The sequence below is a fragment of the Oncorhynchus keta genome, unplaced genomic scaffold, assembly GCF_023373465.1.
Source record: "Oncorhynchus keta strain PuntledgeMale-10-30-2019 unplaced genomic scaffold, Oket_V2 Un_contig_5916_pilon_pilon, whole genome shotgun sequence".
NCBI classification, from domain to species: Eukaryota; Metazoa; Chordata; class Actinopteri; order Salmoniformes; family Salmonidae; genus Oncorhynchus; species Oncorhynchus keta.
Window position 1 is genome coordinate 360,061 of NW_026288583.1, and position 27,367 is coordinate 387,427.

Here is a 27,367-nt window from a genome sequence, read left to right on the forward strand (position 1 = left end):
TAATCTTTAGTGGTACCAGCTTTATTACAACACATTAATTTTGACAGAAAATTCACAAGAACCAGCAATTGAGACACAATAGGTAGCATATAGTACCTGCTGCAAGCGACAAGACAAAAAAAGCACATAAAAAAGCTGCCTTGCTTGAAATAGTTATAGATCCCAATGGTACGTAGGTACAAGTGCCTGGAATGTGTCATGTTGGGTTTACGTCAAGCCAACCACGTGTACATTTGAAATGTGCAAAATGTACTAGTCAGCTAAACCCAAATGGAACCAGACAGGTAAGTGAGTGGAATGGAACAATCACGTCTGGGAGGATGTCAGTTCTTGGCGACGCGGTTCAGTTTGGCAGACAAGACATTGCCGTTGTTGATAAACACGTTTCTCTCCAATGGGTGTCTGGCATTCTCTGTCTCTTGTCAGAGCCCGTGACTTAATCACATTCCCTCAAATTAACCCGCTGTGTGTGTGTGTGTGTGTGTTTCTGTTTGTATGTTCAGGTGAGGGACAAGGAGGAGGCCTTTTGAAATGTGACCAAGAAGTCTAAGGTGAGGGGAGAATGAACAAGGTAGTGGGAGAAAAAAAGGAGGGAGAGGGACTAATAGAGAGTGGGTGACAGAGAAATAAAATAGAGTGTAGATAACTGGCTTGTGATTGAACTCCACATCCGCAATGTTAATAGCAATCATAAAACTTCAGTTATTTTTTGATGCCTTAAAAATCAACATTGAACTACATAATTTATCTAAATTGGCATTTGTACTAATATCATAGGCATGGTTGTGTATTAGCCTTGAGAGAGGAAGGCTGTGTCCCAAATGGCACCCTATTCTCTATATATTGCACTACTTTTGACCAGAGAGGTTTGTGCCTCTGTACTCTCACGCTTCTTTGCAGGAACTTGATTATATGAAACCAAACATCCTCCCACCACAAGGCAGGGGGCCTTAGGCCATCTTACCAGCCCAGACTTTAGCTACGGCATCACCAACCTTAAAGCCTAGAAAACTTATTTGGGTGATGTTCATTAGGGCATGCAATGGAAAACGTTTTTCAACAAAAAACAAAATTGAGAAAAGTTCATATTCATGTTGTCCCTCCCTGTTTCAGTTGGTTTTCTTATATTTGGTGCCTAATCAACACGACCCAGGACAGACACGAGACACAATATGTTTCAACAAAGTAATTTCCCTCTGACTAACCACCTTCATTAAATCAATTGCAAGAGTAAACAGAATTAATCACGTTTGTAATCAAAATCGCATGCCTGTTCCTGTGGAGCCATCTCCAATGTAATTAATGCTATATAATTGTGTTTATTTTCGTTAGTATTTGTGACTAGTGATCAATTCAAAGGGTCTGCATGTTGTTAATTCAATATGCTCTCCCAAAGGCAACTTGAGTGTCTGATTTGCTTGTGTAAGTTATATTGCTGGAGCTAGTCAAATCCCTGTTTGTTTTGATAATGAGAGAGTAATCTTTTGTTTAAAGGGCTGGTTGGGAGTCTAACTTTGTTAACATACACATCTGGATGTCATCCACGACGTGGGTCTATGACAGGAAGCGGGGCTCCAGAACAGGTTTGATGGATAAAGGGCTAGATGGATGCGCCAAGGTGCATACTAACAGAAGCGTTAACACACACATCCACACACACGCACACAGGCATACACATGTACATAATTACACATGCCTGACAAAGTTTAAAAGCTCAGTGCAATCAGGATCTTTCACAGGGTCTGACATGTAAATAATAATTTATTCTCAGTCAATTTACCACGGAATCCCATTTTATCTGCTAAAATAAGGGTTAAATAAATAAACATTAACAACAGGTATAGGTACAGTTGAAGTTGGAAGTTTACATACACTTAGGTTGGAGTCAAACTCATGTTTCAACCACTCCACAAATTTCTTGTTAAGAAACTATGGTTTTGGCAAGTCGGTTAGGACATCTACTTTGCGCATGACACAGGTGCTTTTTACAACAATTGTTTACAGACAGATTATTTCACTTATAATTCATTGTATCACAATTCCAGTGGGTCAGAAATGTACATACACTAAGTTGACTGTCATGGCTTTAGAAGCTTCTGATGGGCTAATTGACGTCAATTGGAGGTGTACCTGTGGATGTATTTCAAGGCCTACCTTCAAACTCAGTGCCTCTTTGCTTGACATCATGGGAAAATCAAATTGTTGACCTCCAAGTTGGGTTCATTTTTGGGAGCAATTTCCAAATGCCTGAAGGTACCACATTCATCTGTACATCTGTACAAACAATAGTACGCACCATGGGACCACGCAGCCGTCATACAGCTCAGGAAGGAGAAGCGTTCTGTCTTCTAGAGATGAACGTACAGCGAAGGACCTTGTGAAGATGCTGGAGGAAACAGGTACAAAAGTATCTATATCCACAGTAAAACGAGTCCTATATCAACATAACCTGAAAGGCCACTCAGCAAGGAAGAAGCCACTGCTCCAAGACCGCCATAAAAAAAGCCAGACTACGGTTTGCAACTGCACATGGGGACAAAGACTGTAATTTTTGGAGAAATTTCCTCTGGTCCAATGGAACAAAAATAGAACTGTTTGGCCATCGTTATGTCTGGAGGAAAAAGGGGGAGGCTTGCAAGCCGAAGAACACCATCCTAACCGTGAAGCACGGGGGTGGCAGCATCATGTTGTAGGGGTGCTTTGTTGCAGGAGGGACTGGTGCACTTCACAAAATAGATGGCTTCATGAGGAATTAAAATTATGTGGATATATTGAAGCAACATCTGAAGACATCAGTCAGGAAGTTATAGGTTGGTCGCAAATGGGTCTTCCAAATGGACAATGACCCCAAGCACACTTTCAAAGTTGTGGCAAAATGGCTAAAGGACAACAACGTCAAGGTATTGGAGTTGCCATCAAAAAGCCCTGACCCTATCGAACATTTGTGGGCAGAACTGAAAAAGCGTGTGCGCCAAAAATTCCCCCAATATATTGTGGGAAGCTTGTGGAAGGCTACCCGAAACATTTGACCCAAGTTAAACAATTTAAAGACAATGCTACCAAATACTAATTGAGTACAGTATATGTAAACTTCTGACCCACTTAGAATGTGATGAAAGAAATGAAAGCTGAAATAAATCATTCTCTACTATTATTCTGACATTTAATATTATTAAAATAAAGTGGTGATCTTAACTGACCTAAGACAGGGAATGTTTACTAGGATTAAATGTCAGGTATTGTGAAAAACTGAGTTTGTATGTATTTGGCTAAGGTGTATGTAAACTTCCGACTTCAACTTTAGAGGTAGGATTTCTTGCTGTTATCATGTTTCTTTCAGTGGCATCTCTTTGACATCAGCTAGGTTTCCATTCAATTGGCGACAGATTTTCATGCAAATAATCTAAAATCCATATGAAAACAACATGCGCATTTTCCCACCAGAGAGTTGTTTCCATCAAATTGACATGTTACAGATAAAACATTGTGTGTATTCCCATGTCCCGAATAAAAGGTTAAATGGGTTTCCATCACATTTTCTACTGATGGTCTTGTCTCAAAAAAGTTGCGTTTTATAGCGAATGTGTCCACTCTGGTCTTGGCACGTGCACACTAGCTAATAGCTCGCATTCGCAGATGCAGTGCGGCTATAGCCTAAATTATGACATTATTATGGACAAAATAGCAAGATTATTTTTATTTGTCAAACGACAGCCAAGCATGAATCATCATGTCACCAGAATAAGACCCTCGATATATATTGGAAATGAAAAAAGCGTTTCCACCGCCATTTCATGCATAATAAATGTTACTGACACAAAAAAATCCCATATTGTCTGGCATATTGTATGTGGACATTTGAAATGTTTACCAACAAATGTTATTTTTCAATCAGGCCTGTCGTGACATTTTTTATACGACATTTTACTTTCGTCACATAAAAAGGTTTACTGACACACACACACACACGAACGACACATTTACAACTGCGCACTGAACATTCATGAGTACCTTGTCACCAGGTACACTAACACATCAATGAGATCTGAGGGCTGGGACACATAATAAATACTCAAGCTGTCCTTTCAACTGGCCTACCTGGTTAAATAAAGATTAAATAAAATAAAACACTGAGGTACCTCATAAGGGTACAGACGAAACCTCCTCTCATAGCACAATTCTCATAACATAACCACATGAATATGTTTGATAAAAAATGTAAATGTTACAAAAAGAAATGTCAATCTCGAGCTATTACCCTTTGACCGTTTGAGGTGAGTACCCAGTGGGGTGACAGGGGAAAGGTCAACGGGTCATAGCTGCAGGGAGAGGGGACAGTGTATGTGTGTGTCAGACCTGGGCTCAAATACATGTATTTGATTATTTGTTATTTTCTGTGTACCGTATTTTAGTACTTTTTACTCAAATACAGTATAAATACCGTACTAATATTTGAATGTGTCCCGAATCAACTACTTCTACTATAAATAGCCTACATTTTGAAAGTATTTCCAACTACATTATTTCAAATACCAAACAGACCTGGTTCAAATGCATGGTAGTATTTAAATATTTATTTACGAAATACATGCAAATACTTTCCAAGGTTATTTCCAAATACATTCCAATATTAAACTACTTGTGTTTTCAGACTAAAATTACCAAATGCTTACATCCAAATGTATTTGAAATACCCTAAATAGTATTTGAACATAGGTTTGGAGTGTGTGAATCTTGCTTGGATTACATGCATGACTCTGACTTTTCTGATAACAATTCCCAAAACCACAAGGATTCCATTTGATGGCTGAAGGAACATCTCAATAGAAAAAATTCATGTAAACTTCCCTGGAAGTCCCAGGGTGTAGTAACAGGAACATCTCAATAGAAATAATTCATGTAAACTTCCCTGGAAGTCCCAGGGTGTAACAATGCAACAATGCATCTGGAGCATGATCAACTCACATAGAATAAACAGTCCTTATCTGATTTAGTTCCTTCAGTGATGTGAATCCTGGTTTGCTGTCCTTGTAGTGGCCTCTGATCTGAGAGTCCAGGCTGTAAAAACAAATAATGGGTAGTACTTTTAAGAACGTGACCCTGTACTGCAACTCCATTCTCCTCAGAGTTGGAGTCTAACTGCCCGTCAAATGTCTGTTGCTGGCCTCCGGAGGCTTCCAAAATGAGCCTCAGAGCTTGTTCCAAAACAAGCAAGCAGCAGCCTACGTTTGCAGGAATGTGTAGGTTGCCGCTCCACTTGTCCAGAAGTTGCCCCTAAGTAGCTACACACACACCCCACATCCTTGCAATATAATCAAACCACTAGGCAGGCAGCACATTTGGGCAGTGGCACTATTCTGAGTGGCTTCTCCCTTCAGAGACAACATACAAGGCCCCAATTAGGTCCAGTACATCAAAGGGTCAAACCATATGCGTGGACATCGGAGAGTGGGTGAACTCGGAGACAGCACTGGGATGGCACAGCTCCAGCTGGGCGTGCGTCTGCTTCCCCAGGGAGGACTTGAAGAAAGACTCCCTGGACCGCAGGAGGGGCGTCTTGCACAGGGCTCCCCAGAAGAAGCGCAGCACTGATGGGCTGAGGAAGATGAACACCCAGGGGTCCACGATGGAGTTGGTTGAGAGAAAGAGGAGGGCGATGAGGTCCATCTTGTGGCTCTCCTTCCTCTGCCCCGTGGAGTTGATATAAACACGGATCTAAGATACAAGAGAGGAAGAGAATACACTGAATAACGAGTCCTGATCAAATGACTTACTGAGGAATCCCACCGCTGCCATCTACATCCAAAACAAAGGTAATGTGGTTTGGTAAGAAGAATGCCCCTCTCCCCACCTGTGTGATTACTACCTTTGCGGGTTTAGAGCTTGAGGTAGTCACCACATATAAGCACTTGGGAGTATGGCTAGACAGTACACTGTTCTTCTCTCAGCACATATCAAAGTTGCAGGCTAAGGTTAAATTTAGACCTGGATTCGTAATCTCTCCTCTTTCACCCCAGCTGCCAAACTAACCCTGATTCAGATGACCATCCTACCCATGCTAGATTATGGAGATGTAATTCATAGATCAGTAGGTAAGGTTGCTCTCGAGCAGCTAGATGTTCTTTACCATTCAGCCATCAGATTTGCCACCAATGCTCCTTATAGGACACATCACTGCACTCTATACTCCTCTGTAAAACTGGTCATCTCTGTATATGTGTCGCAAGACCCACTGGTTGATGCTTATTTATAAAACCCTCTTAGGCCTCACTACCCCCTATCTGAGATACCTACTGCAGCCCTCATCCTCCACATACAACACCCGTTCTGCCAGTCACATTCTGGTAAAGGTCCCCAAAGCACACACATCCCTGGGTTGCTCCTCTTTTCAGTTCGCTGCAGCTAGAGACTGGAATGAGCTACAAAAAACACTCAAACTGGACAGTTTTATCTCCATCTCTTCATTCAAAGACTCAATCATGGACACTCTTACTGACAGTTGTCTGTTTCGCGTGATGTATTGTCTTTACCTTCTTGCATTTGTGCTGTTGTCTGTCCCCAAAACGTTTTGAACCATGTTTTGTTGCTACCATGTTGTCAATGTGGTGTTGCGACCAAGCTGTGTTTTCATGTGTTGCTGCCATGCTGTTGTTGTTGTCTTTGGTCTCTTTATGTAGGGTTGTGGTGTCTCTCTTGTTATGATGTGTGTTTTGTCCTAGATTTTTAATCCCAGCCCCTGTCCCCGCAGGAGGCCTTTTACCTTTAGACCGTGTGTGTGTGTGTGTGTGTGTGTGTGTGTGTGTGTGTGTGTGTGTGTGTGTGTGTGTGTGTGTGTGTGTGTGTGTGTGTGTGTGTGTGTGTGTGTGTGTGTGTGTGTGTAAAAATGTGTGTATAATAAAAATGTACAACAAAAATGAATTAATAACCCTTTGAGCGTGGTGAAGTTATTATTTACACTTTGGATGGTGTATCAATACAACCAGTCACTACAAAGATACAAGCGTCCTTCCTAACTCAGTTGCCAAAGATGAAAGAAACCGTTCAGGGATTTCACCACAAGGCCAATAGTGACTTTAAAACAGTTACTGGGTTTAATGGCTGTGATAAGAGAAAATAATATATATGATAATATAATATATAATATATATATGCCATTTAGAAAATAGAGTACGGATCGACAACATTGTGGTTACTCCTCAATACTAACCTAAATGACAGAGTGAAAAGAAGGAAGCATGTACAGAATACAAATATTCAAAAACATGCATCCTGTTTGCAATAAGACGATAAAGTAAAACTGCAAGAAATGTGGCAAAGAAATTTACTTTATGTCCTGAAATCAAAGCATTATGTTTGGGTAAATCCAACTCAACACATCACTGATTACCATTCTTCATATTTTCTAGAATGGTGGTGGCTGGATCATGTTATGGGTATGCTTGTCATCAGAAAGGACTAGGGAGTTTGGGGAGGGGGACAAAAATAAGGGAATTAGAGCTAAACAGGCAAAATCCTAGAGGAAAACCTGGTTCAGTCTGCTTTCCAACAGACACTAGGGTAGCCTAGTGGTTAGAGCGTTGTACTAGTAACTGGAAGGTTGCAAGTTCAACCCCCCGAGCTGACAAGGTACAAATCTGTCGTTCTGCCCCTGAACAGGCAGTTAAACCCACTGTTCCTAGGCTGTCATTGAAAACAAGCATTTGTTCTTAATGGACTTGCCTGGTTAAATAAAGGTAAAATAAAAAAACACTGAAAGACAAATTCACCTTTCAGCAGGACAATAACCTAAAACACAAGGCCAGATATACACTGGAGTTGCTTCGTAAGACAACACCGAGTGGCCTAGTTACAGTTTTGACTTACAAACTGGATCGGACCTTTTTTTTCAATTTTTGCCTAAAATGTCATACCCAAATGGAAACACTTTGAAGTTTGCGGAAAGTGAAATTAATGTAGGAGAATATAACACATTAGATCTGGTAAAAAATATATTTGAAATTCAAGAGAAAGGCCATAATATAATATTGCAGTTCAGGCACAATTTAGATTTTGGCCACTAGATGGCAGCAGTGTGTGTGCAAAGTTTCAGATTGATCCAGAGAAGCATTGCAATACTGGACAATATTTTGTATCAAGTCTGCCCAAATGTGCTGAATTGGTCAATTGATAGCTTTTTAAGTCCATAAATATAGAGAACATACAAAAATGATATGGTAATACAAAGGTAAGTTTACACACTCCTAGGGTAGTCTAGTGGTTAGAGAGTTGGACTAATAACCGGAAGGTTGCAAGTTCGAACCCCTGAGCTGACAAGGTACAAATCTGTCATTCTGCCCCTGAACAGGCAGTTAACCCACTGTTCCTAGGCTGTCATTGAAAATACGAATTTGTTCTTAACTGACTTGCCTAGTTGTAAAAGAAAATAAATAAATATACTAACTTTCACATGTCTAGATGGGGTGGCTGTGGAGCCAGAGACAGCAGGGGTTCAAACTGTAGAACCCAGTTCTTATATTTGATTTAAAAAATAGATTTTATCATACAAAACTGTGCTACATTTTATCTCTGGGACCCTCAGGATCACGAATCGGAGCAAAATGACTGAAGTATATTATTTACCTTCAGAGGTCAATGTATCAAACCAGTTGCCGTGAGAAAAGTTTTGTTGTTGTGCACTCTCCTCAAACAATAGCATGGCATTTATTCACTGTAATAGCTATTGTAAATTGGACAGTGCAGTTAGATTAACAATAATTAAAGCTTACAACTTACAACGTCATACTAATCACATTAGTGCGCACGTTAGCTCAACCGTCCCGGTATGGCGACATGTTAAATCGTCTTGAGAATCTATAGCAAGAAAATGGCAGTAGCAAAATCTACAGTAGCAATGATCAACAACCAACTTCAGAGCTAGAAGTAAAAAAAAAAAAAAAATACATTTTGAATTCAGGCTGTAACAACAAATTGTAGAATAAGTCAAGTTTCTGAAGGCACTGTAGCTATTCCACATGCTAAATGGCACAGAGCCGAAAAGGTATTTGCGGGAATGAAACAAGATTTTGTAAGGTACAAATTTCCACCGCTAGATACCTTATAACAGTTGCAATTTTCTAAATTGAAGTCAAATAAAGTATATTATTTTTGGAGAAAATTACATCAATTTCCCTCTTATGTAATTCCACAATAATGATCGGAAAATGTAACCAACCATCTCACAGGTTTTTATTACTCTTTGTATTAGTGAAAGAGTGGAGATGCACATTCCTCGACCGAGCACACACACACAAACTGTATGCTGCTAAGCTGTGTGTACTGTTGGGGTTTCCCGGTGTGACTCAAGAGTGCTGTGTCCAGTAAAAGTGAAAGTACTCTAGACTCTTTCGGGCCAATTTCCTGAAACATCTATCATTACGACAATATCCTGTGGGTGGAACTAGCAGTGTGAACAACCCTGAGTAGAGTGGAAAAACACCACAGCCATGCCTGTAGATTACACAAATTACAATGGGGCAACATAATGAGCTGAACTCTTGTGTGAATTGTTGACACAGAGTTATTTCGTGTTTTAAATGCATTCTCGTATCAGTCTGCATTATGCAAGTGCAGTAACGGCTTTATAAGTACCTCCAGATGAACACTTTGTGTTGAACTTGTTGATTCTCCAAGACTCTTTCTCAATAGTCTTCCCTTGTGTCCTTTCTCCATGCCCTCTCAGAACACATTGGAGAAGAACACCCATGGTTCCTCCCTTCTGACCTCCTTCAATGCATTTTGAGTAGGAAGCCATGATATAGGACTTGAGAAATCGAGCAAAGATCATTGAGAAATAGCTTACATATAAATTTGGTATTTCCCTCCCTCCCCCAACCGAGCTGCCATTTTGTTTGCCAATAATCAGGCTGTTAGGGAACACCACCTTAATCCCAGGGTTTAATACTAAATAAAAATATTTCAGGGAGCTCCTTTAAATTCTCTACTAATTATGTTTGTCAGAACCCTATGTGCCCTCGATCTGGAACAAACTGTCTGGATTGTGTAATTATTGATTAGTTAGAGAACACTTTGGGCAGATATTGAGGAGACATGCAGAAACCTGTATTCTCAGTCAGTGTCTTATTTGCAACAGCAAAACGCTGTTTAATTATTAATTATTTCATCGGTGCCTGAGGGCACAGTAACGAGGGAAAGTCGAGCAAGCAGTGCTCACAGGCAGGATCCGGTTTCATCGACAGCAGGCAGACATAGAGGAAAGGCGCCAATCCCACAGGGGGAGGGGGGTCTGACTGTTTGCATTACCATAGAGTGCCCTATATTGCCTATAAGACTACCTCTGAGTGATAAGCTAGACATTAACCAAAAAGTGGGAAATAAGTTTTTAAAAAGCCTAAGATTCTCATTTATCCCCTTTTTTTTCAACGTATTGGTTGTTATCAATAAGTGTGACAATAGAGTGTCCGAACTAAATGGTATGTTTTAAATGGAAGAAATTATGACGTCATTGATGACAACCTATACAAGTTGCGTGGTTAACAAGCATACTTTTATGTGGGATCCTATGTTTTGCCTGATAAGCCAGGCCAATGTTCCGCTTGATATATGTACGGGGGTTGGAGCGTCATTGGGCATCCATGTGTTTGTGTCTAGGGCTGTTTTTGCTTTGTACATTCCCTAGGGGCAGGCACCTTGTCAATTTAGCAGTAGAGCATTTCTTGGTAACAAGACTATTTAATAAATCGATGCATCTCTTCCGTCATATGAAGCAGGGGTGGTTGAGATGGAAACTTGGTCCCACTGTTAGTTCACTGGCCTCTATGTGACCCTGATGAAGCTCGAATTGAAGATGAGCATTCTAGATAGTATCTTCATTGATGTTGTGCATTCATCAGGTATAATGAATTATGATATGGTAATAATGTATTCACTTGTAATAATGTATGACCCCATCGGCCATGTTTGAATACCCTCACTTACATTCTAAATAGTACCAAAAATGTAGTTTTATATTATGAGAAATTTAGCATGCTTTAAATGCCAGACTATTTTATGGGTTTAATCTAGTAGAATTGGCTGCATAGTATGTGGGATGATTAATACACAGTATGTCGTTTTAGTTAGAAAGTAAGGCAAGACAGATTTAGGAAACACCAATAATAAAAAAAGTACAAAGTCAATTTTTTTAACAAAGGTGTTTAGGTTTTGTGAGGGACTGGTGGGTGATATTTGATTTCCTGCCGACATGACGCATAAGGTGACCTACTAGAGGAAATCATTCTGCCCACCTCATTGCTGTCTACTTAATTTCTCTCCTATTAAAGTGTATTTCAATACACTTCTTCATGTAAGTGTTGAACTACATAGACTTGTGTAATGTGTTTATCATAGCACAACTGGGTCCCTATAGGAATAGCGTACGTTGGTGAAGAAACTGACATGAAGAGCACATGTTCAACTTAATAATAAAAAACATGTTTTCCCCATCTCAAGGAGGTTAAATAAAAAAATACAATAGTAAGTTGAAAATCTAATCAAATTTCACAACCTTACAGTGAAATGCTTACTTACAACCCCTTAACCAACAAATAGATTTTAATAGGATAGAAATTAAGTAGACAGCAATGAGGTGGGTGGAGTGGTATCCTCTAGTAGGTTAACTTAGGAATAGGCCCCTTTTTTCTCCATTTCATGTCTGAATGATGTGCCCAAAGTAAACTGCCTGTAGCTCAGGCCCTGAAGCCAGGATATGCATATAATTGGTACTATTGGAAAGAAAACACTTTTTTGTAGTGTTTGTAGAAATGTTAAAATAATGTAGGAGAATAACACAATAGATATGGTAGGAGAAAATCCAAAGAAAAACCAACCAGAATTGAGAGAGACCACCCTCTTAGAAATGCAAGAGGAAGGTCATATTGTAAATTAGATGCAATTCCTATGGCTTCCATAGGGTGTCAGCAGTCTATGTTCAAAGTTGTAGGCTTGTAACTTCAAACACGAATAAGACATAACAGTTTTAGTAGAAGGACACAATCTTGGAAATTTGTGTTTGAGCACGTCATGAAGAAATTACGCACCTGCTAAAATCGGCTTCCTATTGAACATACTTTTTTCCGAAATAAATATTATATTTTGATTACATTTTAGGATATCTGAGGAGTAAATAGAAACATATTTTGACTGGTTGAAACAAAGTTTAGGGGTAGATTTTCAGATTCCTTTAATGGCAAGTTGAACGAGTGGATTACTCAAATCAATGGCGCCAACTAAACAGAAGGATTTTATCTAATAAAACGACACTACATGTTATAGCTGGGACCCTTTGGATGACAAATCAGAGGAAGATTTTCAAAAAGTAAGTGAATATTTAATCGTTATATGTGAATGTATGAAACCTGTGCCGGTGGAAAAATATTTAGTTAAGTAATTTAAAATAAAAGAAAGATAAAAAAGTAACAAAGAATTAAACAGCAGCAGTAAAATAATAATAGCACGGCTATTACAGGGGATACAGGTACAGAGTCCATGTGCGGTTGCACCGGTTGGTCGAGGTAATATGTACATGTAGGTAGAGTTAAAGTGACTATGCATAGATAATAAATAGAGAGTAGTAGCAGTGTAAAAGAGGGGTCTGGGTAGACCTTTGATTAGCTGTTCAGGAGTCTTATGGCTTGGGAGTAGAAGCTATTAAGAAGCCTTTTGGACCTAGACTTGGTGCTCAGGTAGAGGAGAACAGTTCATGACTAGGGTGGCTGGAGTCTTTGACAATTTTTAGGGCCTTCCTCTGACACCGCCTGGTATAGAGTTCCTGGATGAAAGGAAGCTTGGTCCCCGTGATGAAATTGGCCGTATGCACTTCCCTCTGTAGTCCCTTGTGGTCGGAGGCCGAGCTGCTGCCATACCAGGCAGTGATGCAACCAGGATGCTCTCGATGGTGCAGGTGTAGAACCATTTGAGGACGATGTCAAATGTTTTTTTGTCTCTTGAGGGGGAATAGGCTTTGTAGTGCTCTCTTCACGACTGTCTTTGTGTATTTGGACCATGTTAGTTGAGAATGGGGTTGTGCATGTGTCTTGATCATGTTGAGGGAGAAGTTGTTGTCCTTGCACCACACAGCCACATCTCTCACCTCCTCCCTATAGGCTGTCTTATCGTTGTTGGTGATCAGGCCAACGACTGTTGTGTCAACGGCAAACTTGATGATGGTGTTGGAGTCGTGCCTGGACATCAGTCATGAGTGAACAGGGAGTACAGGAGAGGACTGAGCATGCATCCCTGGGGGTCCCCCGTGTTGAGGATCAGCGTGGCGGATGTGTTGTTACCTACCTTTATCACCTTGGGGCAGCCCGTCAGGAAGTCCAGGATCCAGTTGCAAAGGGAGGTGTTTAGTCCCAGGGTCCTTAGCTTAGTGATGAGCTTTGAGGGCACTATGGTGTTGAACCCTGAGCTGTAGTCAATGAATAGCATTCTCACATAGGTGTTCCTTTTGTCCAGGTGGGAAAGGGCAGTGTGGAGTGCAATAGAGACTGCATCATCTGTGGATCTGTTGGAGCAGTATGCAAATTGGAGTGGGTCTAGGGTTTCTGGGATAATGGTCTCATGACCAGCAATTCAAAGCACTTCATGGCTATAGACATGAGTGCTATGAGTCGGTAGTCATTTAGGCAGGTTACCTTCATGTTCTTGGGCACACGGACTATGGTGGTCTGCTTGAAACATGTTGGTAATACAGACAGGTTGAAAATGTCAGTAAAGACACTTGCCAGTTGGTCAGCGCATGCTCAGAGTACACGTCCTGGTAATCTGTCTGGCCTTGCGGCCTTGTGAATATTGACCTGTATAAAGGTCTTACTCACATTGGCTACGGATAACATTAATGCTGAAACTAAGGAATAGATAGATAGAGGAGGCAATCAATAAAGTGATGGAGTCCAGGTGAGTCCAATGAAGCGCTAATGCGCGTAATGATGGTGACAGGTGTGCGTATGATGGGCAGCCTGGCGCCCTCAAGCGCCAGAGAGGGAGAGCGGGAGCAGGCGTGACAGTACCCTCCCCCCTCTAGGGGCACCACCCGGCGTCCCACCTCAGCGAGTCTGACAGAGGCCAGCAGAGGCGTGGGAGCCTGATGAGCCGGCTGAGGCATGACGTGGGATGGGAGCCTGCCGAGCCAACCGAGGCAAGAAAAGCTCTCGAACCTGCTAAGGTATGGAAGCCTGACGAGCCAGCTGAGGCATCCCCGGTTCCTTTGGCAGCGGCACCAGAAACCGACACACCAACCAAAACAAAAAACTCTCTGATTCCAATATTGGTGTCAGCATTCTGTGAGAACAGATGCTGGGAGACAAGAAGCAAGTACAGGGAGTGAATATTTAATAAATAACACATTAAACAAAACACGGACAGCGTCTGGACAAAGGAAACATAATGACATTAATGCTGAAACGGGATCAAACTGGGGAATAGACAGATATAGAGGATGCAATCAATAAAGTGATGAGTCCAGGTAAGTCCAATGAAGCGCTGATGCCGGTGGTGACAGGTGTGCGTAAAGATGGGCAGCCTGGTGCCCTCGAGCCCTAGAGAGCGGGAGCAGGCGTGACACATGAACTCTTTAGAACCCATTGTGGCAGTCAACAGCTTTTCTTTAAATTACTATAGCGGCAGGGATTGGCCTTGTTTTCCGAACAATAATATCTTTGTCAAAACTTGGGGAATAGCTCTAAGATTAGCAAGTCCTGTCAGGTCATGATAACTTTGTTGGTATAGGTGAGCTCATCATTGGTGGAGCTCGAATGATTGCGCTCTGTCTCATCGAAATAGTTTCAGTGTTCAGCTGTATATAGTCAGCTAACTCATATGGAAATGGCCTGCTGCTAACAAGCTAGTTCGTCTGTCAGACAAGAAAAGCTGTATGTAGTGGTAAATTTGAGCTGCGCTCACGAAACGTCACCTCAGCTGTCACACAGACAAACAGCTAACTAGCCACCGAAATGAAGGCCGGAGTAATTTGTGTTTTCTGTTGTGTTTAGGTTATGGTTTGTCATGTTTGCTAGGTGCAAATATTCAAAGGCTATATATTGCCTAGTTTTCATATTATTTGACAGTGTAGCTCATATGATGAGTTGGATATATGTTTACATAGCCAGCTGACAAGTTGGGGGAATTGGAAGGTGTGTAACTGTATCACACAATTTATTATGGAAACCCCTAATTAGGAAGAGTGTCTATGGTTGATTAAAAGACAGGAAGGGAGACAGACAGTGTGAGAGAGCAAGATGATGTGTTATTTGTTGATCCTCTCCTCTCCCTCTGTTCCTCTAAGTCAGTGAAAGCAAATGAAAGGCTATGGAGAGTAAGGGCTCAGGAGCAGAAGGCAGGGAGGATGAGGAGTTAGAGATGATTGGAGGGATAGAGATGTGGAGTGAGGAGGGGAGCGAGAGGAGAGTGGAGGGAGAGGAACATGGAGAGAAAGAGAGGGGGTACACCCAAGAGAGGAGCCTACGTTTCCATGGACTGTGTCTGCCCCAAGTCCCACCATTCACCCTTGTACCATACTGCCTGGGCCTGAAGTGACAGTGGCAGGGGTTTTGAAGTTGTTTTTAAAAATGGTAGGAACTTACACTATATCTGCTCGTCGAACATTTCATTCTAAAATCATGGGCATTTAAAAAATATATATATTTCACCTTTATTTAACCAGGTAGGCCAGTTGAGAAAAAGTTCTCATTTACAACTGCGACCTGGCCAAGATAAAGCAAAGCGACACAAACATTATTATTATTATTATTCCCCGCAAACCCTACCACCGATCCCCCAATTGGAGTACACTAATAAACACTTCTGCTTTTACCTTCAATTTACACATCCTATACACATTTTACAGACACAGTCTACTTTACAATAGTTCTCTTTTGTTTGTTCTTAGTCCTTCCTCTCATCCAATTTGATTTCTATTTGTAACTGTGCTATTTACCAAAAGTTCCGAACCTATATACATTTGACAGATCCCGTATGTTTTACATTGTTTATCTTGTTATCATTGCCTGTATCCGCTACGGAGCCGCAGTCAAACGACCACCCCTCATCACTGTCAAACGCTCCCTAAAACACTTCTGTGAGCAGGCCTTTCTAATCGACCTGGCCCGGGTATCCTGGAAGGACATTGACCTCATCCCGTCAGTTGAGGATGCCTGGTTATTCTTTAAAAGTAACTTCCTCACCATTTTAGATAAGCATGCTCCGTTCAAAAAATGCAGAACTAACTTATTGAGAAAAACTGAAACATGCTGTTTTTTCTACCTTAATGCATCTATGCTTCAATGATGTAATTAAAAAGATGATTGATTATGCCCTGTTAAGAACTCTTTTTATTTTTTAAAATATTTTTTATATATATTGACTTTCTGCTCTGACGACGAGCTCATGTCTGAAGGAGACGACACCTGCGAGGGTAAAAAAAAACATGCCCTGTTAAGAACTCATTTTTTAAAATATATATATTTTTCTAAACATGCAAAAGAGCGACAGTTTAACTGTGTAACGCTGCATGATACAAATCATTCAAATCCAGACAGAAAATATTTACACAAGAAGCAATCTAATATCACCCTTGGTTCACTCCAGACCTGACTGCCCTCGACCAGCACAAAAACATCCTGTGGCGGACTGCAATAGCATCGAACAGTCCCCGCGATATGCAACTGTTCAGGGAAGTCAGGAACCAATACACGCAGTCAGTCAGGAAAGCTAAGGCCAGCTTCTTCAGGCAGAAGTTTGCATCCTGTAGCTCCAAATCCAAAAAGTTCTGGGACACTGTGAAGTCCATGGAGAACAAGAGCACCTCCTCCCAGCTGCCCACTGCACTGAGGCTAGGTAACACGGTCACCACCGATAAATCCATGATTATCGAAAACTTCAACAAGCATTTCTCAACGGCTGGCCATGCCTTCCGCCTGGCTACTCCAACCTCGGCCAACAGCTCCGCCCCCCCGCAGCTACTCGCCCAAGCCTCTCCAGGTTCTCCTTTACCCAAATCCAGATAGCAGATGTTCTGAAAGAGCTGCAAAACATGGACCCGTACAAATCAGCTGGGCTTGACAATCTGGACCCTCTATTTCTGAAACTATCCGCCGCCATTGTCGCAACCCCTATTACCAGCCTGTTCAACCTCTCTTTCATATCGTCTGAGATCCCCAAGGACTGAAAAGCTGCCGCAGTCATCCCCCTCTTCAAAGGGGGAGACACCCTGGACCCAAACTGTTACAGACCTATATCCATCCTGCCCTGCCTATCTAAGGTCTTCGAAAGCCAAGTCAACAAACAGGTCACTGACCATCTCGAATCCCACCGTACCTTCTCCGCTGTGCAATCTGGTTTCCGAGTCGGTCACGGGTGCACCTCAGCCACGCTCAAGGTACTAAACGATATCATAACCGCCATCGATAAAAGACAATACTGTGCAGCCGTCTTCATCGACCTTGCCAAGGCTTTCGACTCGGTCAATCACCATATTCTTATCGGCAGACTCAGTAGCCTCGGTTTTTCAGATGACTGCCTTGCCTGGTTCACCAATTACTTTGCAGACAGAGTTCAGTGTGTCAAATCAGAGGGTATGCTGTCCGGTCCTCTGGAAGTCTCTGTGGGGGTGCCACAGGGTTCAATCCTCGGGCCGACTCTTTTTTCTGTATATATCAATGATGTTGCTCTTGCTGCGGGCAATTCCCTGATCCACCTCTACGCAGACGACACCATTCTATATACTTCCGGCCCGTCCTTGGACACTGTGCTATCTAACCTCCAAACGAGCTTCAATGCCATACAACACTCCTTCCGTGGCCTCCAACTGCTCTTAAACGCTAGTAAAACCAAATGCATGCTTTTCAACCGTTCGCTGCCTGCACCCGCACGCCTGACCAGCATCACCACCCTGGATGGTTCCAACCTTGAATATGTGGACATCTATAAGTACTTAGGTGTCTGGCTAGACTGTAAACTCTCCTTCCAGACTCATATCAAACATCTCCAATCACAAATCAAATCAAGAGTCGGCTTTCTATTCCGCAACAATGCCTCCTTCACTCACGCTGCCAAACTTACCCTAGTAAAACTGACTATCCTACCGATCCTCGACTTCGGCGATGTTCATCTACAAAATTGCTTCCAACACTCTACTCAGCAAACTGGATGCAGTTTATCACTGTGCCATCCGTTTTGTCACTAAAGCACCTTATACCACCCACCACTGCGACTTGTACGCTCTAGTCGGCTGGCCCTCGCTACATATTCGTCACCAGGCCCACTGGCTCCAGGTCATCTACAAGTCCATGCTCGGTAAAAGCTCCGCCTTATAATAATAATAATAATAATATATGCCATTTAGCTGACGCTTTTATCCAAAGCGACTTACAGTCATGTGTGCATACATTCTACGTATGGGTGGTCCCGGGAATCAAACCCACTACCCTGGCGTTACAAGCGCCATGCTCTACCAACTGAGCCACAGAAGCAGTTCACTGGTCACGATGGCAACACCCATCCGTAGCATGCACTCCAGCAGGTGTATCTCACTGATCATCCCTAAAGCCAACACCTCATTTGGCCGCCTTTCGTTCCAGTTCTCTGCTGCCTGAGACTGGAACGAATTGCAAAAATCGCTGAAGTTGGAGACTTTTATCTCCCTCACCAACTTCAAACATCTGCTATCTGAGCAGCTAACCGATCGATGCAGCTGTACATAGTCTATCGGCAAATAGCCCACCCATTTTTACCTACCTCATCCCCATACTTTTTTTATTTATTTACTGCCCATCAACTCCTGGCTGAACTTTATGTCACAGCCACTAACAACAATATGCCTGGTAACCCAGCAGGAGATTGCGTTTTCGTCGCTGTTACACATTCAGAGATCGATTCATAGCCATTCATATAAAATAATTCATAGACTTTAAATGAACACCACTTTCTGTTTGTCATAGAAGGAAATTATGAATATGAAACAAGTTCAGGAAGCCAAGCTAGAGCTCTGTGATATGTTCACAGCGATGGGGGCAGACGGTTTGATCAAGAGAGACCTTTAGAAAATATGCACATTTTCTCTAACACTCAATACACAAATATGTATTTTTTTCCTCAAAAGTAACTACACTTCAGCAATGTATAACTATTTTTTTACCAGAGAAGTGAGATTTGATACTTTCTTGGAGTATTTAGCATTACTAGTTAATTTTTTTGGCCCTCATGATAAATAATTACGTTTGGGGAGTACGTAGATTATATGTTTGATTACATTTAAGAGGTTTTAAGGTTAATTTAAGAACCCATACTCTGCCATCAGTTTGTTTTTAAACATTTGTAGACTTAAGGTGTGCTTTTGAGAACCCTTTTCAAAAGAGTGGTTCGCTTTGGAACCAGCAGTGCGCTCGTGATTAAAGGGCGCTTGTATGTATAATTCGAATGGAGACCGTTGGTTCAAAGATGCACTGGAGGCGGGAAGTGCACGGATGGTTGGAGACAAGACAGGTGAGAGACGACTTGCAACGGATCGACGTGAAAGGTGGGTAAATGTTAACTATTCACTAGCTAACAATAATAATTCAAATTATTATCAAAAAACAGTACAATCAAATTAAATGTTATTTGTCACATGCACATGCACCGAATACAACAGGTATTACCTTACAGTGAAATGCTTATTTATACAAGCCCTTAACCGGCAATGTAGTTAAGAAAAATAAGTGTTAAGTAAAGAATAAAATAGAAAAACAATAAATAATTAAAGAGCAACAATAAAATAATAGTAATGAGCCTATATACAGGGGGTACCGGTACCCCCGCACAGGTTAGTCGAGGTAATACGTACATGTAGGTAAAGTGATTCCATAGATAATAAACAGAGTAGCAGCAGAGTAAAAATGGGGGTGAGGGGGGTTAATGCAAATAGTCCAGATAATCAAAAGGCTAACTGCTCAGGAGTCTTATGGCTTGGGGGTAGAAGCTGTTTAGAAGCATCTTGGAACTAGACTTGGCACTCCAGGTAACGCTTGCCGTGTGGTAGCAGAGAGAACATTCTGACTAGCGTGGCTGGAGTCTTTGGCAATTTTTAGGGTCTTCCTCTGACACCACCTGGTATAGAGGTCCTGGATGGCAGGAAGATTGGCCCCAGTGATATACTGGACCATACGTTTTGCCATATGTTTTGCCACATAAACTGAAATTAGGAAAACTTATTAGAAATTTAGCAAGCAGGAAATGGAAGTGTGATTTCTGCATAGTCTACGTTGTTGAGAGTTTGGGTGCTGTGAGAAACTCAACCTAGATTGATCATCTGTGTGTGTGTGTGTGTGTGTGTGTGTGTGTGTGTGTGTGTGTGTGTGTGTGTGTGTGTGTGTGTGTGTGTGTGTGTGTGTGTGTGTGTGTGTGTGTGTGTGTGTGTGTGTGTGTGTGTGTGTGTGTGTGTGTGTGTGTGTGTGTGTGTGGTCTTACCTGTTTATGGAGGCTATGTTAAACTTGCAACACAGGATACTGAGTTGTAAACTTGACTAAATATTTTAAACCCATGATAGACTCTCTCACCATCTCTTTCCATCCTCCTCCCTTTAGTCCTTGTCTTATCCTGCCCCTGTTCAGTTAAGTTGTAGAGAGTTTAGGAGCTGTGATAGAGAAATGTATCAACCTCCACAAACAGGTAAGACATGTTATGTTACTGTTAAACTGTTAAACTTGACAAGAAGGAGAATAAATAAATCACATTAGTGAGATGCATTTAATATTGAATACTCATGTTGTGTTTGTGTCTAATTTACAGTATGTCTTTCTGGATGGTGCATTGGGGTGGCCTGTTTGGTACTCAGTATTTCAGACCAAAGCAAGATGATGTTTAAAGCTCACTATGGATTTACAAACATATAAAGTATTTGGATGTATTTGCACTGTGATTGTGTGTTCTGTACATGGAGAATATTTGTCTTTTCCAATACTAACTAAATGTCGCTCATTCAAATGTACTACTCATTGAAAGACCAGACGGGGAAGGGATATGTATAAATTCTTCAATTTTCCTACTCACATGAATTAACACACTAATAACATTTTAACACCATTGTTCATACCAAGATCATAATGTGCTGGCTTGGGTATTTTCTTCTCACATTGTAAATTCCATCACATTTCCAGCAGCATAACAAGACCAGTAAATCATCTCCAATTGATTTTAATTTTGTAAATATGTTCCGAAGTATTCCCATGCATTATAGAGAGACACATGATCTTATAAAAACGCAAGCAAGGTTTGAAATGAATAGGTTAAATATTCTATCTGTTTGGCCTTCTTGCGGTCAATTTGCAATCTACAAATGATTTGTAATCATGTTCCCGCCCCCCAACCATCCACTTAAGAGAAGAAGAAAAAAAAGAAAAAAAGATGAATTACATTCCAAAATCGTCCTGTGGTGAATCTTGTTGATTATCCCTGCTTCATAATATTCTAATCCTGCCTTTTTTATTACACACCCTCCAATTTAAGGTATCAAGGTCAATGCAGCCATTTTGTTCCTCCCCTACCTCCTTAAAGAAGATAAAAGTGGGCTGTATATCACAGACAGGGTATGTATTTGCCAGCAGATGAATAAATAGATGCAAGGTTGGTAGTAATACTGTGTAAGGTGTGATCAGTTGTTAACTTACTGTTTGAAATATGACCTGAGTAAGCTTAATCTTTTTTCTTTGTTTTCTTCTTAGAGTGTGTACAATTCCTCATACATAAGAATAGAATCCCTTTGCCGGATGAGAGCCATGTACAGCTCTTCCTGGATGGAGAGCAGGTACTAACTGAAGAGCCTCACCCTAATCCTTGGAATTTATGAGGGGGGTAAATTACCAACAAATGGCAAACTTTTTGCTGTAGAGAGGGATAGGGAAACCAGACTTCAGTTGTAACAGCTAAATTAGTCAAATTAGAAACCACTTAGAAAGTTCTTATTCGATGTGCTAATGCTTTGTTAGTGGCTCTACATGCCTATGAGTTTTATTATTGACCTGTGAAATATTCTCCATGTACAGTGAGGGAGAAAAAGTATTTGATCCCCTGCTGATTTTGTACATTTGCCCACTGATAAAGAAATGATCAGTCTATAATTTTAATGGTAGGTTTATTTGAACAGTGAGAGACAGAATAACAACAACAAAAATCCAGAAAAACGCATGTTAAAAATGCTACAAATTGATTTGCATTTTAATGAGGGAAATAAGAATTTGACCCCTCTGCAAAACATGACTTAGTACTTGGTGGCAAAACCCTTGTTGGCAATTACAGAGGTCAGACGTTTCTTGTAGTTGGCCACCAGGTTTGCACACATCTCAGGAGGGATTTCATCCCACTCCTCTTTGCAGATCTTCTCCAAGTCATTAAGGTTTCAAGGCTTACATTTGGCAACTCGAACCTTCAGCTCCCTCCACAGATTTTCTATGGGATTAGGGTCTGGAGACTGGATAGGCCACTCCAGGACCTTAATGTGCTTCTTTTTGAGCCACTCCTTAGTTGCCTTGGCCGTGTGTTTTGGGTCATTGTCATGCTGGAATACCCATCGGCGACCCATTTTCAATGCCATGGATGAGGGAAGGAGGTTCTCACCCAAGATTTGACGGTACATGGCCCCGTCCATCGTCCCTTTGATGCGGTGAAGTTATCCTGTCCCCTTAGCAGAAAAACACCCCCAAAGCATAATGTTTCTACCTCCATGTTTGAAGGTGGGGATGGTGTTCTTGGGGTCACGGGCAGCATTCCTCCTCCTCCAAACACAGCGAGTTGAGTTGATGCCAAAGAGCTATATTTTGGTCTCATCTGACCACAACACTTTCACCCAGTTGTCCTCTGAATCATTCAGATGTTCATTGGCAAACTTCAGACGGGCATGTATATATGCTTTCTTGAGCAGGGGGACCTTGCGGGCGCTGGAGGATTTTAGTCCTTCACGGCGTAGTGTGTTACCAATTGTTTTCTTGGTGACTATGGTCCCAGCTGCCTTGAGATCATTGACAAGATCCTCCCATGTAGTTCTGGGCTGATTCCTCACCGTTCTCATGATCATTGCAACTCCACGAGGTGAGATCTTGCATGGGGCCCAAGGCCGAGGGAGATTGACAGTTCTTTTGTGTTTCTTCCATTTGCGAATAATTGCACCAACTTTTGTCACCTTCTCACCAAGCTGCTTGGCTTGTAGCCCATTCCAGCCTTGTGTAGATCTACAATCTTTTCCCTGACATCCTTGGAAAGCTCTTTGGTATTGTCCATGGTGGAGAGTTTGGAATCTGATTGATTGATTGCTTCTGTGGACAGGTGTCTTTTATACAGGTAACAAACGGAGATTAAGACTGTGCTCCTAATCTCAGCTCGTTACCTGTATAAAATACATCTGGGAGCCAGAAATCTTTCTGATTGAGAGGGGTCAAATACTTATTTCCCTCATTAAACTGCAAATCAATTTATAACATTTTTGACATGCGGTTTTCTGGATTATTTTGTTGTTATTCTGTCTCTCACTGTTCAAATAAGCCTACCATTAAAATTATAGACTGATCATTTCTTTGTCAGCGGGCAAACGTACAAAATCAGCAGGGGATTAAATACTTTTTCCCCTCAATGTATCTAAACAAATCATTTTTATCAGTAAGATTAGTATTGTGATTGGTATGGTTGATAACAATAACTATTATTGTATTTTTAGTATAGGTTCCTATCTTGTTGTTGATACATGATCAAATATGAATGTTCATCAACGGTTGACATTGTATCAGGGATGCAAACTGGTGAGGGTCCAAAAAGGTAACAACAAATGTAGGCTGTAGGCTGTTTTGGTTATTTGGATCTCCATTCGCCTTTTGTTTACTGCTTTTTGTTTTACTGTTAATTGATGAGAAAGCCAGAGATCCCTCCCCTCTGACATTCTCCAATGGGTTTTGAGAAGGGGCGAGAAGAGGACACGAGGAGCATGCAACTGAGATTCTTCCAGGGAGAATATCTGTCTGCGCCTCTCTTTTATAGCTAAATGGGTGATACACTCTGCGTCTGGATACTTTTCGTCAGACCCCCCCCCAAAACGTGTTTATTTTTTTTATTTTATACAAATCTACACAATTCACATGGATGACCTATTTTGAGATCAAAATGTTGAATATCACTGAACAATGGCAGGTTTGTATCCCTGAGTACTTAATTGACTAACACTGATATTTTTTTGCACAATTGAATCAAGCAACATTTTATTTCTCAATTGATAGGCGATAGTTACACTCTTTAAAAATGTTTTCCTGGAGGCACCTTTAGGGGTTCTTCAGATTGAAACACCAGCAGAACACCTAAAGGGCCTCCAGGAACCTTTTCCCCGAGGAACCTTTTAAAAAGGTTACTCAAAGAACATCTAGGGTATTAAAGTTTCTGTAGGAACCTTTTATGTATTCTATTATGAATAATAGTAGTAATAATCATAACAAGAATAATAATAAAATAACGTGGAGTTGCAAACCTGTAAAGTCACAGATTCATTTTATTGACTTTGAGAAGGTAATAGAAATACAAATATGCAATCAATACATTTAAGGGCCCCCCCGGAGGAAAACAGACGAATAGTATAACTTAGAAAAACAATTGTTTAACTTACCACCAGAGGAAGGGAGCAAATCACGAATATCACCGTCATGAACACCAGTACTATAAGATGTTCGACCTCTTCGGCCATGGAGAGGACTCTCCGGTCCTTCTTACTCCGAGTTGTCACGGATCCCCCGTTTAGTTTGCGCCTCCGGTACATCAAAATCAGGTGGTATACGACAAAGGCGTTACAAGCCGCTATAGCGAGGACTAGGATGAGCATAACCGTTGCGTAAAGGACTGGATAAACTCGGTCTTCCGGCATTAACGGATTCATGTCAATGAAGCACCACGTCCCCGGGCAATACTGCACGTAGTCCCCAAAACCCAAAAAGGGCATGAGGCAAAACACCCCGCAAACTAAATAGATGAATGGAATGGTGATATATCCACAACGTTTGGTGACGTGCCGCCCGTAGAAGTATGGACACCCAATGGAGAGGCATCGCTCAAGCGCCATTGCGAAGAGGACAGATAACGTGGCCAAGCTGAAAAAAGTCATACAGAATCCAAAATACTCACACATTGCGGGAGGGTTACTGTCAATCATAGAAATAATGGTGGTGTTAAAGGAGTAGGCTGCCAGGACGAAAGGACTGACCAGACAGGTGCCCATCAAGTCAGTGACAACCAGCGTGGTGACCAGGACGTGGAAGAGCGACAGTCGCTGCCGGCTCTTGTCCTTCCTGCGACGGATCTCCAGAAGGATCAAAGCCGCCAAGTTCCCTATCACTCCGGCAGAGAACATTATCGCGCTAATGCGCGGGTTCCCATTGTCGATGTGCAGGTTGCTGTGGCATGGGTCCTTCTCGGTGTCGTTTGCCATAGGAAGAGTTTTGCCTCCGTCCAAGACTTCAGTGCTGATTGGGTGAGATTCCAAAACGATTCACTGTTCCTGAGAATAAAACAGTGCTTTTGTTTCAGCACTTCAAAAATAAAAAGCACAAAGTGAAGTATGCCAACTTCTATTCCTCTTGTGAAATAAAGTTTGTGCCTTTGTTTTATTTTGCTGTGATCCGGAGCTTGTGATGCGAGATCATGCTACAAGTTGATCGAGTATGGAGCCGCGCGCTTTCTCTCTCCACCTTTTCTTCATCCGACTCTGGCGAAGTCTTGATTCACAAAATATAGGCACCCTTTGCCCTGCTTCTATATTGTTTCCTGTCCAGAGAAAAAAATGACAAAAAAAGTCCGAACCAGCCTATGTGTAGTCATTCCGTACATTATTTAAGGGTCTATGTTTTGCCGGCGTTTGTTTTTCTTTGGTAAGGATAACGCGGATGTTCTGCGTCTGTGAGCCATGGGTTCCTCTCCCTGAATGAGCTGTTTGAGCGAAGTAATGCAGGGACGTCACCGATATGTCGACACACCCTCTCCTCCAATACAGAGGTGGAAAGATTTTATTCAGAAGAGTGGCACACTCAAGCACAGTTGGAGCTGATTGAGCTGAATGTCATGGTAATGTGAATTACTCTTATTCAATGCATTTTAACATGGTCTGTATGTTTTGGAAGTTCTTATTTCTATTTCATTGATGACTAGCCTAGTTCTATTTTATAGCCAATAGAGGGGATTAAATTAGATTAAGTAAAAGGCTTCAAGGGTCATTTAATTAATCAAAGTATGACTATAACCTAATCTATATAGCCTCATAATTAAGCGAAAAGTCCTGAACTGCTTGGTTTACAAAACTGCAAATCAGAAGTCATGTGCAAAGGGAAACATAATAAATAGTTTTGACTTGAGTCATCATTTGACTTCTGAGAGAACAGAGAATAGTATTTTTTACTTTTAATGATGCCCAAGCGACCATATTCCCTCCAGTGTGCCCCTTTCCTGCTCATCTCACCTTTTCCTCTCCCTTTCTTTGTCCTATCCCCTACCCAGCTCCCTCTTAAACTGATAGACCACACTCACTGCATGTTACCCACTCCATGACTTGAGCCAGAGGATAAGGGGATTCCTCCCTCACTGAACCTCTCCTATGCTATTAAGTCTACATCTTCTATTTGACACATTCAGAGACACACTACATATCCCTGTCTTTAGCCAATGGAATGGCCAGTTTATCCAGGCACAGATAGAATGTATGTCTTAGATTAAAATGTATAGATCTGTGATGTGACATCTATACTGGAGGGGACAGACACATGGTCTCCTTGACAAGGTGTCAGGGTTGTGACAGTTATTGGATCCCCCTATGATTAGTAACATGGATAATGTGTTCTTCTCCCTCCTCCCCACCTGCTTCCCCATCCGTCTGTCTGTCACTCTGTCTGCCGGTCTCTCGACTCGGCACAAACAAGCTCTCAATATGTGGGTGTTTTTTTGTCATGAGAAGTGTTTCATTGCTGATACATTTCACACAGGGTCATTTCATTGCCCTTGTGGCCATGTGACAATGAAAGACAATGAGAGACGTAGTCCTGACCGCTGACACCAATGTTATGTTCTAACAGGATGTCTGACTAAGAGTTTAAACACATCTTCTGAAGTACCTTGATGGGATCAATCATATATGGCCTGATGTACAGTGACTCCCATTCATAATTAATCGTGAGTGAACCGGTCAGATTGGCTTTCAATACGGAGACTAATACCTTAACAGAAAGCATTCCGGACATTTACACTCATCCCTTTCACTGTAATTCGATTTCAAGGCACTTACCATGGTGAATAATGCAGATTATTGTCAGAGCCAAATAAAACTGTCACACTAATGAGAAA

The 27,367-nt window shown here is 41.6% G+C and overlaps 1 protein-coding gene across 1 annotated transcript; it reads right to left on the reverse strand.

Annotated features, from left to right (window-relative positions):
- LOC118362798 (prostaglandin E2 receptor EP2 subtype-like) lies at window positions 1-25,949 on the reverse strand. Its single transcript, XM_035743417.2, has 2 exons — window positions 24,651-25,949; window positions 1-5,715 (listed from the first exon to the last, which is right to left on the reverse strand). Exons 1-2 carry the CDS (start codon window positions 25,464-25,466, stop codon window positions 5,422-5,424), a joined length of 1,110 nt encoding a protein of 369 aa, XP_035599310.1. The 5' UTR covers window positions 25,467-25,949; the 3' UTR covers window positions 1-5,421.
- Between the last annotated feature and the right edge of the window lie 1,418 nt (window positions 25,950-27,367).

Coding starts and splice junctions, on each gene's coding strand:
- LOC118362798 (XM_035743417.2), bottom strand. CDS start 25,466: ATGGCAAACGACACCGAGAAGGACCCATGCCACAGCAACCTGCACATC. Junction 5,716..24,650: donor TTTGCTCCCTTCCTCTGGTG/GTAAGTTAAACA, acceptor CTTGTATCTTAG/ATCCGTGTTTATATCAACTC.